The 15000-nt window shown below is 42.1% G+C and overlaps 1 protein-coding gene across 1 annotated transcript in view; it reads right to left on the bottom strand.

The window, feature by feature from the left end:
- The window catches only part of LOC107569211 (pumilio homolog 2-like), an 88125-nt gene that overhangs the window by 29265 nt on the left and 43860 nt on the right, over nucleotides 1-15000 (bottom strand). The window contains exon 8 of the mRNA XM_016255233.1: nucleotides 14128-14334. Coding sequence (XP_016110719.1) covers nucleotides 14128-14334 — 207 coding nt within the window. The remainder of the gene's footprint in view (nucleotides 1-14127; nucleotides 14335-15000) is intronic.

Below are 15000 nucleotides of genomic sequence, written 5' to 3'. Positions count from 1 at the left end.
TAGCATGTTTCTAACATGATTAGCAAGTTACTAGCATGTTGTTAACATGTTTATATGCTAATCCAGCTAACACCAGTTGATTTAGTAAAATAAAACAGCTAAAAAAACAGCTAAGACCAGCCTGACCTGCTAAAAAAGTGGCCAAAACCACTTTAAAACCAGCTTGGGAAACCAACCAAAGTAGTCAATCAGCTTAGGCTGGTTTTAGCAGTTTTTTCAGTAGAGAGTTGTTAAGCTTTGCTATAGCAATAGACAGCTTAAATACACCATAAGGGTTCATTGTATACAAGTTTTCAAAGAAAGTCTATGGGCCATGATTTTAGGTGGTTTTGATAAGTCTGGTTTACGAAAACCGTAAGCCGGATCAGTTAGAAAAGATATAGCACACCGAGTCAGACCAGTCTGAAGGTCTGGGTCGAGTTTGGTGGTTCTAGCTTAAAAGCTCTAAGATGAGATAGGTGTCGAAATTTGGCTCAGAAGAACAATAATAATACGTTTAAATAGTAGATCAGTAAATTGGATTTCTCAAGCCAACTTAAATATACTTCAATAGAAAACAGAGTCTATCTTACATTGACAAAACTTAAATTGTGATAATATTTCACAATATTACTATTAGAGCTAAGGAATATAGTCATTTTACAATGCATTGCTGCATAAAAACAAAATAACCATCTTTTTTCTATTTGTTTGAAGAATTAGATTACTACAAATTGGATTCTCCATATTTTTTTCTTATCATAGTCGGTTATGTCTTACATGAACAAACAGTTGGGGCAAAATCTTGTGTGTAACATTAAATCCATGCATTTGTCTTAATATAATAAACCTGCTGCTGTTTGTCATTTATGTTAATCAAACAACAAAAGTGGGAATAATTTACTACCCTTGACTGAACAAGTTTTGCAACTTTAATAATACATTTATTTGTAATTAATACACTGAAGACTACGCAGTGATTTTTTTTTACATTTGATTATTCAATTCCTGTATTATTTCTTACTTGAATGCTTCTGTTAAGCTGCAGTCCGTAAATTGTTTTGGTTAAAAATTATCCGAAATCAATTTTTGAGTAAGTACATAATCAGCCAGTTTTCAAAACTATCACCTTACTTTAGCCGATTCACAATGGTTAGCTTATAATAATGTTTTCTAATTTGAGTGGTACTGGTAAAAATTTGCAGGAAATTCCATCATGCCGCCACGTCATTACGTCAAAAGATTATGCGTTTATGAAACGCATGTGACAGAAATGTAATTATATTCCAGTTTTAAATGTGCATCTGATTACAGATAGCCTGGGATTACACAGGATTTGTATTTTAAAGAGAACCAGTTCGAAAGAAGAATAATTTGCTTTTTGGGTTAAAAATTTCTTAAAGGGGTCATATGATGTTGGTAAAAAGAACATTATTTTGTGTATTTGGTGTAATGAAATGTGTTTATGCGGTTTAAGGTTCAAAAAACACATTATTTTCCACAAACTGTTCATTATTGCTTCTCCAAAACCCATTATAAACCAGGCATTAGTTGCATCCAGTGGGGACATAATTACAGATTATAATGACTTATACTGTCTTTGATGCGTTGCCTCGCGCCGCGTAAACATATAACCGTGTCTGCATTTGTGATCGGAGAAATGACAAACAACAAATGCTACTCTACACTGCTCAAAACTAATAATAAATAATAATAATTCGTTGCATTTATATAGCGCTTTTCTAGGCACTCATAGCGCTTTACATTGTCAGGGGGTATCTCCTCATCCACCACCAGTGTGCAGCATCCACCTGGATGAAAACTGCGTTTGAATCATCAGTGGCATATTCGTAATACACAAAAAACATACTTGCAGTCTGTGAGTCAGAACAGCTGGCATTGTAGTCTACTCTACCAGGATCAGGAAACAGTCCTCCATAAACTGTGCTGCACACATCTGAATATTTGGGTTGAACTGTTCTGGAACAGTGTTGTAAATACAACTTAACCACTGATTTCTAGTCCTGTCCTCTTTTGGAAGACCAACAAAGTAGTGTCGCTTTCACAAAGAAACACAGCGTCACACACGGTGGCCTTGAGTGAGCGGAGGCTGGCGGCTAGAGTGAGTGGAGGCCGGAGGGCTAGAGTGAGCGGAGGCCGGGGCGGCTAGAGTGAGTGGAGGTTGGCGGATTCGACGAAGGAGCGGCTGGCGGGCTTGTGGCAACCACATGTGATGACTCCGCTTCGTCCACGGTGAAAGCCGATCCGGCGATCAACAGCGCAAAGTTGATGTATTTCCTCAGCGACCAGCACGGATCAGCTCTAGGCATGACGAAGCGTATATCGTTCTCTTTTGGAAGGCCAAACTAAGTAGTTTTGCATTCACAATGAGAAACACAGCGCCTTCACGACATGGCGGCAGCAACAATACTACAGCGAGAATAAAAGTTACGCCTTCTTTCTTTGCGTGAACATTTGGGTGGCATTATGCAAATATTCCCACATCGTGATGTAGACATGTGGGGGCATGTTAGAACGAGCCGTTTTAGGTAGGCGTGGTTGACTCGACTTTTATAAAGAATATCTCTTTGGATTTGAGACATTAGTCTTTGCAACTTTACAGATCTTCTTTATGCACCAAGAGCTTGTAACACTTCAAAGAGAAAGGAAAAATTTAAATCATCATATGACCCCTTTAATATGAAATTTGAATAGTATGACAATTAGAGATTAGACTGTACAGAAATTGAAATTTACACGCTAATACACACTTTATACACAGTCACGCAATGCTGATGTTGTTAAAGTATAACAGTAATAATAATTTGCACGGTTTGATGTAGGGCTGTCAAAATAGCTGAAAAACTACATTTGAATTTTGTACTTAAATATTATCAAAATTCTAATTATATTCGAATTTAAAATGCATAATTTCAGTTAGGGTGAAGAAAAGCTTTTGGCTTCTCTCGATCAAAATATTACTAATGCACGTTTATTCAAAGCATAATGACTATCTGTGGGAAAAAAGTGCATAATGTTTAAAATAATATTTAATGATCCGAGTGCAATGGTGATAGATGTCCCTCTAGAAAATGTGCGAAATGTGTTCAGTGTGAACGGCTTTGGTTTCAGTTTTGATGTAAACAAGATCTTCTCCGCATTGATGTTCTCTTTTTCCGCAATATTTTTAATGAACAATGCAGCAGCGCCACATCTAGTGGCTTCACCTGGATAGGCTAACAAAAACATTATAATGCAACGACACTTAGGCTCAATCCCAATTCTACCCCTTTCCCCTACCCCTCCGTTTCGTGTGTTCACGTGAAGGGGCAGGGGTGTCTCGATTCTCTTTTGGGTGGAGGGGTAGGGGAAGGGCCAGACAGCCCTTCAAACGAAGATTTTTGGGACCACACTTCAAACGAAGGGGTATGAATTATCTCTGCGTAAACTGGCTACAGCGGCAACATGGTTGCCAGAGCGAACAAAAAGACAAATGTAAGCATTTTTGGAATTAATAAAGATTTTAATGAAAAGTAATCATTTGTTTTATGTTACATTCAATCGTGAGTTCATATTTACGGTCATGTTACTCAAAGAAATCTTTGCAAAAAAAATATTAACGATAATATTTGCTAACGTCATATCATAACATCATATCACTGCACGATAGTGCCACAACATATTTTCATGTCTGATCAGGGCGATAACCACCGTAGACATTGAGGGGGGCTAGTCCCCCAATAATTAGAAACCGCCTAAACCCTTTTCTCAAATATTGCCAATTAGAGAGAGAGAGAGAGACAGAGAGATGAAAGTTGCGTGTATGCGCGTCTGTCCGTTTCTCTTTTTAGAGTGAGTTTACTTAAAAACTGTGATTTTATCCTCTCTTACCTGGAAAATATAATGTAGCGATTCAGTATTTAAACTTATTAATAAAAGTCGTGGGGCAGCATTGACAAGTTTCTTTTCTCCTGGATGTGTGAGCTGCGCGATCTCCAATATGTGTGTGTGTGTGTGTGTGTGTGTGTGTGTCAGTAAGCAGCGCATTAATCTAGAACAGTAATTAAAGGCTCTAATGCACACACCAGCATAGGTGTGCTGCACATAACTGCAATTGTAGGTTTTCAAACAGAGAGGGCGACAAAGAGGCAAAACTTACAGACATCAGCTTTAAATAGATTTAAAATGGGAAAAAAATATATTTTTTATAACAGAAAACAAAAAGAACCATATTATGAATAATAATGTAGTAATTATTAAAGGAACTGGTATAATTGAATGCTATAATTGAATCATTACCCTCTGAATTGTAATAGAATTGAATAGTAAGGCAAGTGAAGATTCACACCTCTAAATTTTCATTCTCTCTCATGCTGGACAACTGGAGCTGCTTTTAGCAGGTGTGCCGTCAGTGCTGGTGTTTGGCAGAGATGAGGACTGTTTCCACTAAAACTGCACATAGTCTCAGTTTATTACGTCAACAAACGATGTGGTCGCAAAACATTCAGGAAAAAAGGCATTACATGCAAATTTATAATATGTACATTTTAGTGATGTCAATGAATTAAACATTTTTAATTAAATCACACATTTTTCTGAATTTTTCACGATTAATCCCACCTAACGTACATCAATGTACAAACAATATAAAGACAGTATTTTTTTATATTTGTTTAATGGCATCTTTTTATATGACTGAAGGCCAGTATCAATGATACCAATACCGATTTCTCTATAAAATTGCCCCCCCCTAATATTTAACCATTGACTATAGCCATTCAACATTACAGTATAATTGAGAGATATCAATTTTATCATTTATTAGACTTTTAAAAAATAACTTCTAATTTAAGTGAACTTAAAGGGATAGTTCACCCAAAAATGAAAATTTGATGTTTATCTGCTTACCCCCAGGGCATCCAAGATGTAGGTGACTTTGTTTCTTGGTGTGTACGCGCTCTGGCGTAGTTTACGTTAATGGGTGTGTTGTAGCGGGGGGAGCAAATGACAGACACAGGTTTATTAACAGAAAATAAACAAAGTGTCCAGAAAAAAGGGGATCAAGTGTTCAAAATAAACAGGGGATCTGGTGTCCTCGTCATGCTGCGGGGTTCGTGCAGGGAAGGGCAGTGGTCAGGAAGGAAGGAAGGGTCCAGGTAAGGGGCGGAGTCCGGTGGCTGCACGCGCTCCCCTCTCCGGTCCCGGGCGCGAGGGGCGGCGGCTTCTTTCAGCGGCTTCGTCCTTCTCTCTGCCCATGGCGCTTGAAGGCACTAGACGGCCCAGCATCCTTGCCCGATGGCCGTGTAACTGGTGCGGTTCTCATCCGAACTGCGGGTCTGGCAGCTCACAACTCTGGCGGCACGGGAGTCCCTCTACACTACTACGAGGACACCAGCGTGCATGCACAGGGAAGAGATCGGTCTCCAGTGGAGAGGCGCGCTCGGCATTTAAACAGCGGCGGCGACTAGGCTCCATTCGGTTCAGGTGTGCCCCATCACACGCCGCCAGCCCTGGCTATTTCAGCGCCCTCCTCTCTCACGCACACCCACTCATGTCGGGAGCCTGGCGAAGGGCGGTGATTAAGGGACGGGGTGATGCTGATAATTAGGGGGAGGCAGCCGACTCGTCACAGTGTGTTGATATCCAGCCGAAGAGCAATCGACCATAACTTCAGGCGAGCAGGCTCAGAAGTCAGTTTGAACAATCCGGATAAGCGCAAGTAAGTACCATTTTGATTAGCCGTCGTACCTACAAGGACTGTGCACTGTGTAAACAATGAGTGACGTATACGCGCGAGAGATCACTTCCGGCGCTTGCGTAAACTCAAACTACGCCAGAGTGCGTACACATTTCACGCACCAGAAGCCGTGCGCGTGCTCAAAGCAGTTGGACATAGTGGTACATCTTGGATGCCCTGGGGGTAAGCAGATAAACATCACATTTTCATTTTTGGGTGAACTATCCCTTTAAAACAATCTTCACATAAACCTATTATAATAAATGTCATATTTACCTGTGCCTTCAGCAGAAATATACAGAAATTGAAATTTAAGTTATCAAACACTAAATTATAAATTAAATATAGATAAATCCTTTTCCCCTCTTTTTTCTTTGATTAATAGACATCACAGCAGCTGGTTATTAGGTTGTTTTGGCAGTTATGTCTTTAAGAGCTGCCGCTGCTGAACATGACGCGGATTTGACACGCATTATATTTTCTTTCAACTCGTTTTACCTTTTCTGACCCACTTCATGGCCTTAAAGTCTCTACTAATAAGCTGACAACTTAAATCGAGTGTGTTAGATGAGTGAGACAGTGCTGGGCTGCTCCAGGACAGTTTTGAAAACCATTTCAGAGACATGTTCTTAAATGTGACTCGTATAAAATATATTACATGCATGCACAGTTTTAAGGCAGCTTCAATCGTCTTTTTGGTAACTTCATGACTTAATTGACCATGGCATTGCAATCATGTAGTTTATCTCGCGCTTTGACATGAAAGGGTACAGGCTGCAGTGCGCGCCGGTGCCTTTGTGCGTGCAAGTGAAGCGCACGCGCTGTTAGAACAGTACCGTTTCCGCGCTCGCTTGACTAGCGCCTGGCACTGAAGTGAAGTGGAGTGCGCGTCAGAAACGTCTCCCGTTCTTAGTCGTTCTGTGACTGAATAAATGCACTTCTTGTCAAGAGAAAAAGTGACAGAAGCGGCAGTTGTGAGTGGGGTGGCCAACAGGTAGCCCCTGCGTTAATTGCGTTAATTATTTTTAACGCGTTAAACTGAAAAATTTAATCGCCTGCATTAACGCGCTAATTTTGGCACCACTATTCAATTTATATAGTCGCCAGTAATGACCACAGCAAAAACTTCCGCAAATTAGTATTTTTGGTTGTAAATGCGACCATTTTAGTCGCAGCCTGGAGTAGGGTTGGGTATCGTTTGGGATTTTCACGTGCGGTGCCAGTGATGATGCTTTTTACGTCTGTTTCGGAGAACCAGAGAACAAATATTTCAATCGCTCGCTCAGGCATGGCACCGAAATCTGCGTTCGGATTCGGTTATAGTACATACCGGTTACATAGGTACCGTGCCATATTGGTACCGGTTTTCGGTACCCAACCCTAGCCTGGAGGCCTGAAAATGAAATAATGATGTACAAAAATGTTGTATAAATTGGCACAATGTAGCTGGCAAGAAGGGGATACAACTACTCTGTTATAGTGGCAAAAAGATGCCCAGGTTGCAACTTGGTCCTTGGTTATACTCCCTTTTCTCATTACAATTCAATCACTTCAATAATTAAAGTCCATTTAGTTTCACTAAGACACATCACATTAAAGTAAAATGCAATACAAATGACGTTTCTTGTTGTCAAACAAGAAAAAAAGTAAAAGTAACAAACAAAAAACAAAAGTGTAGTGCTGGTCGGTATGAACAAAAATGTATATCATGGTATTTTTTTAAATTATACCAGTTTCACGGTACATGACTGTAGCAAATCAGCTCAAAATGGAAATATTTATAATTAATTATAGCTGGTTATAATTAATAAATATTTAGATTAGATCTTAGAATTAACTGTAGCAGAATCAAGATTGCAATTATTTGATCTGTCCGTCCTCCGAGCAGACAATATAAACATTTATCAATTCAAAGAAAGATTATTTTCCTGGCCAAGGAAAGATTATTTTCCTGGCCAAGAAAAAATGTCTTTCCTTCATACAGTACTGGCATTAACTTAGCATGTAGCAAGGGACCAACCTTCAGTGACTCCGAATTGTGAGCAGCACACAGAGACAATCAATTGTGAATATAAGGGATTTAATAAATGAAACTACAGCTAACATACAACAAGACTAAGCAAAACACATATATACAGAATTAAGAAAAGTAAGGAAGAGAGAGAGAGAAGAGCAAAAGAATGGCAGTATTTAACATCAATTAACCACAACCTAATGAGAATCACCTTAAAAGGGGCTCAAACTTAAACACGCATCTAAATAGTTGTAAACGGTTACTTGCATTGGCTTCGATTGCTGAACAAGAGTCCTGATGCGGTAGACAACGGAGATTCTTGAGTTCTTTAGGAGTGAGCTGGAGGTTTTCCTGGTTCTTCTGAAGATAGGAAAGTTCACAGCGGATCGACAGTTACTTGAAGATAAAACTGCCAGACAATCTAACTCAAGAGGAGAGTTTTGAGGAGTCTTGGAGAGTGTCAGTCTCAAAAAAAAAAAGTTTCTAAGCCAAGATTAGTCTGAGCTAATGACTTTTGATAGTTCCTATCCACACCCCAATCAGAGGCATGAATTTTGAGCGGGAGAAACTTTCTTGGTCTCTGTTTATGGCCCATTTGCATGTTTATTGCTGGTCTGGAGGATTGGTGCAGTTTTACCCAAAATATGCTACAAATAGTATGATGCATTTCACGATCACATAGTGTAGATCATCGTTTGAGGAATAAAGAGCAGATAATTTTGATACCAAGAACGAAACATCTAGAAGATCTTAAAGCAGAGATACATTCATATACCTGAATATAAGCATTGAGAGTCTAACTAATACAAATAAAGAGTTGTACCTAGGCTAATACAATAGGGAAACATACAAACATCATATGCATATACCAGATATAATTGTAACTGATTAATTATAGTCTAAATAAAGAAATGTTTTTAGGTGTGTGTGTATGGGTTATGTGAGGATGTTGTAGTTTGCTGGTCAGCTAGGCCCATTAGTGCCTGGCTCCGGGGGTCATTTACGTCTCTTTGGAATGTGTTTGAAGTTCAATGGGGAGACAAGAGTGGTGAAACTGTTTAGCATCTCCTTGATAGTGGGGGGAACCATTGGCAATTTTGCACCCATATAAATGTAGAATCTGGGGCCAGGACTGTAATTTATATGCAAATGTCAAAAGGCTGAAAGGGTCTCTGTCCATGATCATCCATGATTTTAAGCAGATGCAACAGAATCCCCCCCTTTCGGCGGACGAAGTTCACCTGCAAACATCATCAGACAACAGTTGTCATGATGGTCGGACAGCAGGTGGATCATGATGGCTAGATGGCAGGTGGATCCTGAAGGCCGGATGGCAGGTGGATCCTGATTGTCAGATGGTAGGTGGCTCAGGAAGGCCGGATGGCAGGTGGATCCTGATTGTCAGATGGTAGGTGGATCAGGAAGGCAGGTGGTTTCTAATTTTCCTCAGCCTTTGGATCCTCAGCTTGGGGTTTAACCTTGGTCAGGTTCAGTATTTTCTCTGCCTGGGTCCCTCTTTCCGGTGGCTCCGTTTGAAGGTTCGAGGAAGGGCAGCTGTGCACCTGTTCATGGACCTTTGCACCCCGTTGACTCTGTTAAACAGGACAAAAGCAAGACCGAGTGTTAGGGTGTACCCGATTGCTGTGGCAAGGCAAAGTGCCGTGTCGGCAGAGGTCCAGGATCGGGCAAAGGGAAAGGTGGTCTGGACAGGCAACCGAGACAGTGCTTGGAGGGCTGTGTCGATTGGTGTGATGCCAATCATCTGGGACCCCCCTTCCTCAATGCTCAGTTCCAAATCAGGTTCCAGGGTGAGACTGTGATCCTCGAAGGAGGCTGGAATTTCCACCTCGGATTGATACTCTTCACTTGGAAGGTGGTACAGCGCCAGGTCTCCGAGGTGGAGGATGGCGCCTTTGGGCACTTGAATCCACATACTCTGGTTGGGCAGGCTGACACGGGTGGCCGTGTCATGCTGGTCATAGGTCAGTGTGGCGATACCGATGGGTGTGTTGACGAGCCACTGATTTCCCACAATCTCTGCTTGCGTTTCTGTGACTTGTGCGCGAGGCTTGGCCTCAGCAGGGCAGAGTGTCTCTCTTTGCATGGGTTGTAACCTGCAGATTCTTTCAGTGTTGTCTCGAAGGAAGGGCTTGCTGGGGCAGAGATAATGAATGTCTTTAGTCAGGGTACACATGCGCAGGTTTGGGGCCAGGTATAACTGTGGGTTACTGTCATGATAGGCTACCATATCTGGGGTGTGGATCCTGATGTGAGTGTTTCCTTGCCAAAATCCAACATTGAAAATGTCTTTGAGTCTGTAAATTTTGTCAGATTCAATGATGGGTAGATTCAGAAGAAACGTCATCTCACTCTGCTCGGGGTCGACATGTAGCAGGATGGATCCTCCCAAGGAGTAGGCAAGGTGGGCTTGGAGAGAGTCAGGTGGATGGGTAGTAGCAGAGGACAACACAGTTTGTACTAGGCTCAGGGGCACCAGATATGGGGGAATTCTACCCATGGCTAGGCTGTCGATGGAGGAGCTCACCTCACAGAGCATGTCAGACATCAGTGTGGTGACCAGCTTAGTTTGGGCAACATCATTCTGTATAACAGAGAATAACGGTTCCACAGAGTTTGGTTCAGCAGGACACTGTGAGTGTTCAGAACCTCAAAGGTGCCCTTTAATGATTTGCCTATAGTCTGTAGGGTTTGGCCCTGTAGTATGAGTTGTTCTCTCAGCTGGGGCATCTCAGTCTGGATCTCCCTTACATGTTGCCTCAGGGTAGATGGGCTCACGGAGTTGATGCTGGTCACTCCCAGGTTGAACAGGGTTCCAACAGCAGCAGCAGCTCCAAGCAAGGCCCCCAGGAATCATTTGTTATGCTTATGTCCGTTTAGCTCTGCTTGGGTGACAAGTCATTTTCTGCAACTGAGTGAGCATGTGTTTGATATCGACTTCTGTGTGAGCGAGAGTATTCTCAGTCCATCGGGCACCTCTCCAACTGTAGTGTTGCCTGACACATAATCCCATGCCTTGGGATTATGTGTCTTGTAGACATTTTGGGGGTCAAGTCAGACATATAATTTCTGTGTAAGTCCTGCAGTTGGTGATAAGGAGTCCAGGCTGTTCCCTCAGTACAATGCCTGATGCTAGACCCGGTGATGTGATATCAGGTTGCGGTTGTCCTCTGGTTAGCTAGAGGCAGAGGATGGAGAGACACAGCAGCATCCTGGTTCAGAGGAGGAGGAGAAAGGCAGTGGATCAGTGAGGGAAGTTCTTGTTTGTTCAAGACAGTCTTTGTTTGAGGACTATAGCAAGGCCTAGTTAGCACTAGCCCCCCACCCCCTGTCTTTCCCTGCCAGCAGCCACATGTCTCTTGATCTGGTTACGATGGACCCATTTGAAAACTGGTTCTTTCTGTCCCCGGCTCAGCTTGATCCGGTATGCGACAGGGGAGAGTTTGTCTTCAATCTCATGCGGTCCTGTCCAGTGTGGCAGAAACTTCTTTGATAGCCGATGAGAGGTTGTCTGAGGAGGCTGGGTGTAGCTGTAGTACCAGACCCTGTCGCCCACATCCAGTTCTATGTGTGACTGCTGCATGATCTCAGCTGTGAAATGGGTGGCTCTGTCTTGAGTTGACTCTCAGCGGCAGCCCGAACCTGGAGAAGATGGGATTCATCAGGAAGGATGCTGTAGCCAGCTTATCCAATTCTTTAGGTGACACGCCGTGACTGGAAGACAGTCTTTGGAAAGGCTCCCACCCCCTTGCTGCTGCTGGGGGGTTCTGGGATGCAGGCAGGTGGTGTCCTGAGCAGTGGGCTCTCATCCCCCTTTTCGAACTGGGAATTCTTGACTAGGAGGTATCAGCCTGCTGGTTAGGGGAAATTCTGGGGTGTGCATTTCCCTTTCAGAGTCACTTTGGAGTCTGTGCGCATGTTTAAGCTCTTGGTGAAGAGTGTCAAGTTCTTTTTTTAAATGGTCTCTTTGTTGGGCCAGGGCACTGATTTCAGCCCGAGAACTTTGCAGGTGGCCTTTGCAGGCCTTGGCCCTAGCATCTCTCTCATTGAGATCAGTCTCTGCTCTCATCAGGAGAGCCTCTGCTTGCAGGAGTTTTTCACTCATTGCCTCTCTGGTGTCCTTTTCCCACTGCTCTCGGCGTGCTGTGTCTACATGGAGATCAGTTAAGGCTTTCTGGAGTCTCTCTACTTCCTCTTGCAACTCAGGGTCCTGTTCTTCCGCCGTCCTGTGCTGGTGCTGAGTCTCCGACGTTAGCTGGTCCAGTTGACATTGAGCAAGCACCAAGTTTCTCTGAGCCTCCTCAGCCTGGAGCTTCAGCGCTGCTGCTTCCTGTTCCATGCGGGAGATGCTTGCTTCACCCAGTTTTGCCTGAGCAAGGAGGTTGTGGGCTAGTGACCCGATGATCTTGGAGAGATCTTTGTGGCTGTAGTCCTGTGTAGGAGCGTGTGACATTAGGTTGCTCAGGTTCACCGAGCAGACAATATAATAATTTATCAACTCGAGGAAAGATTATTTTCTTGGCCAAGAAAAAATGACTTTCCTTCATACAGTACTAGCATTAACTTAGCATGTAGCAAGGGATCAACCTTCAGTGACTCCGAATTGTGAGCAGCACACAGAGACAATCAATTGTGAATATAAGGGATTTAATAAATGAAACTACAACTAACATACAACAAGACTAAGCAAAACACATATATACAGAATGAAGAAAAGGAAGAGAGAGAGAGAAGAGCAAAAGAATGGCAGTATTTCACATCAATTAACCACAACACCTAATGAGAATCATCAAAGAATCAAATATCACCTTAAAAGGGGCTCAAACTTAAACACGCATCTAAATAGTTGTGAATGGTTACTTGGATTGGTGCAGTTTTACCCAAAATATGCTACAAATAGTATGATGCATTTCACGATCACAGTGTAGATCATTGTTTGAGGAATAAAGAGCAAATCATTTTGATACCAAGAACGAAACATCTAGAAGATCTTAAAGCAGAGATACACTCATATACTTGAATATAAGCATTGAGAGTCTAACTAATACAAATAAAGAGTTGTAACTAGGCTAATACAATAGGGAAACATACAAATAACACATGCATATACCAGATACAATTGTAACAGATTAATTATAGTCTAAATAAAGAAATGTCTTTATGTGTGTGTGGGTGTGTGTTATAGGCCCATTGGTGCCTGGCCCCAGGGGTAATTTATGTCTCTTTGGAATGTGTTTGAAGTTCAATGGGGAGACGAGAGTGGTGAAACTGTTTAGCATCTCCTTGATAGTGGGGGGAACCATTGGCAATTTAGCACCCATATAAATGTCGAATCTGGGGCCAGGGCTGTAATTTATATGCAAATGTCAAAAGGCTGAAAGGGTCTGAGACAAAGCCCCCATGATCATCCATCCATTTTTTTTTCATGCATGACTGGGTGTTAACCATATTTTCTACAGATTAAGAGAGGAAATACTGCAGTATATTGACTGAATGCCCTATGATGAGTGAATATTGTCAAAAAAATACCACACTAAATAGTGCCTAAACACAACCCCTTTTAATACATGTTAACCAGGAGTCACTCTCATTTATAATTGCGGCATCATCTGATAAAATCAACATGCATCTACAATAAAGATATACTGCGGCTATGCGGTTGTTTTGGCTATATTACTTTTTTGTCTCATGCAGCACACTGCCTGCTTCTGAGTAACAAACTAAAAAAAACAACAACAAAGTGCATGTGATATTAACAGCCGAACTACGCTCATATTTATAATTCCAAACAATCAGTAACCAACAGGTGCTAGGAAATGCTGCTTTGAACTAATTTATTGACGAGTCGGCTGCGGTGCAGCCAACTGAATGCGCTGCTTCTCTGCCGCTCACTGCACAGAACAGACATTGAGAGAGGTGACACTTCTCCGGGAAAGTCAGACCTCACGTTCGCGGGACAGCACTGGCAAAATCTATGGGAAAAAAGCAGCTAAAAGGGTCTGAAAGTTGCTAAATCTAGTGCTAAAGTCACGCTCATGTGTGTGAGACGCGGGAGCTGATGGCAGGGGGCGGTGGATATTTGTGGCGGTCAATGTGGATATTGTGGATGAGTTCTTCTGTGTCATCACGTTCAGCTTCAGTTTCGGAACTTTCACGCTTAGTAACACATACAGCTGTTCCCTTACCATAGTGCAACAGTGAAAAGGGACCCCTTTCAAACAGTGTCGCGTTCCGAACATTGTTTAAGCGACATACCGGTATTGCGGTATTTTAAAAATTTATATCATAACAAAAATAAACACCGGTATTCGGTATGAACCGGTATACCGCGCAGCACTAAGTGTAAATATAATTATTAACTGCAGGTGAGCAGTTGTACCTGCTGTTGGGAGTTGTAGTCAAATAGGCCGACTGGAGTACCAGATGAGTCCACCTGGATCTGGTTCCCAGCATAGTCAAATTGGAGCGACTCCATGCCTGCCTGATGCTCCATGCCGCTCATGCTCTGGGCTTCCTGGTTCTGGAAGTCCTCGGTGGGAGGTTTGTTTGTGACAGGGTTGGGTGGCTGCAGAGTATGTGGGAGGTGCTGTGCCATCATTTCCAACCCGGCCTGACTGGGGCCCAACCGTTCTACTGCCTCTGTGGGGGACGCCTGGCGACTGCCTGGGGTAGGGCTGTAGAAAATAAGTTTTTAAATCAAAGCATGGATACTTCACTATCATAAAACAAAAAGAAAGCAGTGACATTCTTACAGTTTCACTAATTGCTATTCTATTAAAGGCCAAAAAAGTTTTAGCTTTAGCTTAGTTTTAGGTTTTTACTTTAGCTGGATCCATACAGGTCTAGTGTCAGCCAACAAAAAAAGCCTATAAAGGTTCAGGGCATACATTTATTAGATACTTAATAGCAAGTAAGGTAACTGGTTTGTTGTTTTAAATGTCTGTCAAAATTGCTCTTCAATTTAAATTTTAAACCATTCTAAACCAATAACTTTTTTCTCTCCCAATTTTAACAACCCTTTGCGCACACATTGGCAATAGAATTGCCACTGGCTAGTGTGTGTGTGTCTACATGTATGTATGTATGTATGTATGTGTATATATATAGAGACAGACATTTAAAACAACAAACCAGTTACGCAATTGTAAGTCGCTTTGGATAAAAGCGTCTGCAAAATGACTAAATAGAATGTAAATGTTATATATATATATATATATATATATATATATATATATATATATATATATATATA

Source organism: Sinocyclocheilus grahami, unplaced genomic scaffold (genome assembly GCF_001515645.1).
Source record: "Sinocyclocheilus grahami isolate Dianchi unplaced genomic scaffold, SAMN03320097.WGS_v1.1 scaffold1323.1, whole genome shotgun sequence".
NCBI lineage: Eukaryota > Metazoa > Chordata > Actinopteri > Cypriniformes > Cyprinidae > Sinocyclocheilus > Sinocyclocheilus grahami.
This window is presented reverse-complemented; position numbering and strand designations above follow the sequence as displayed.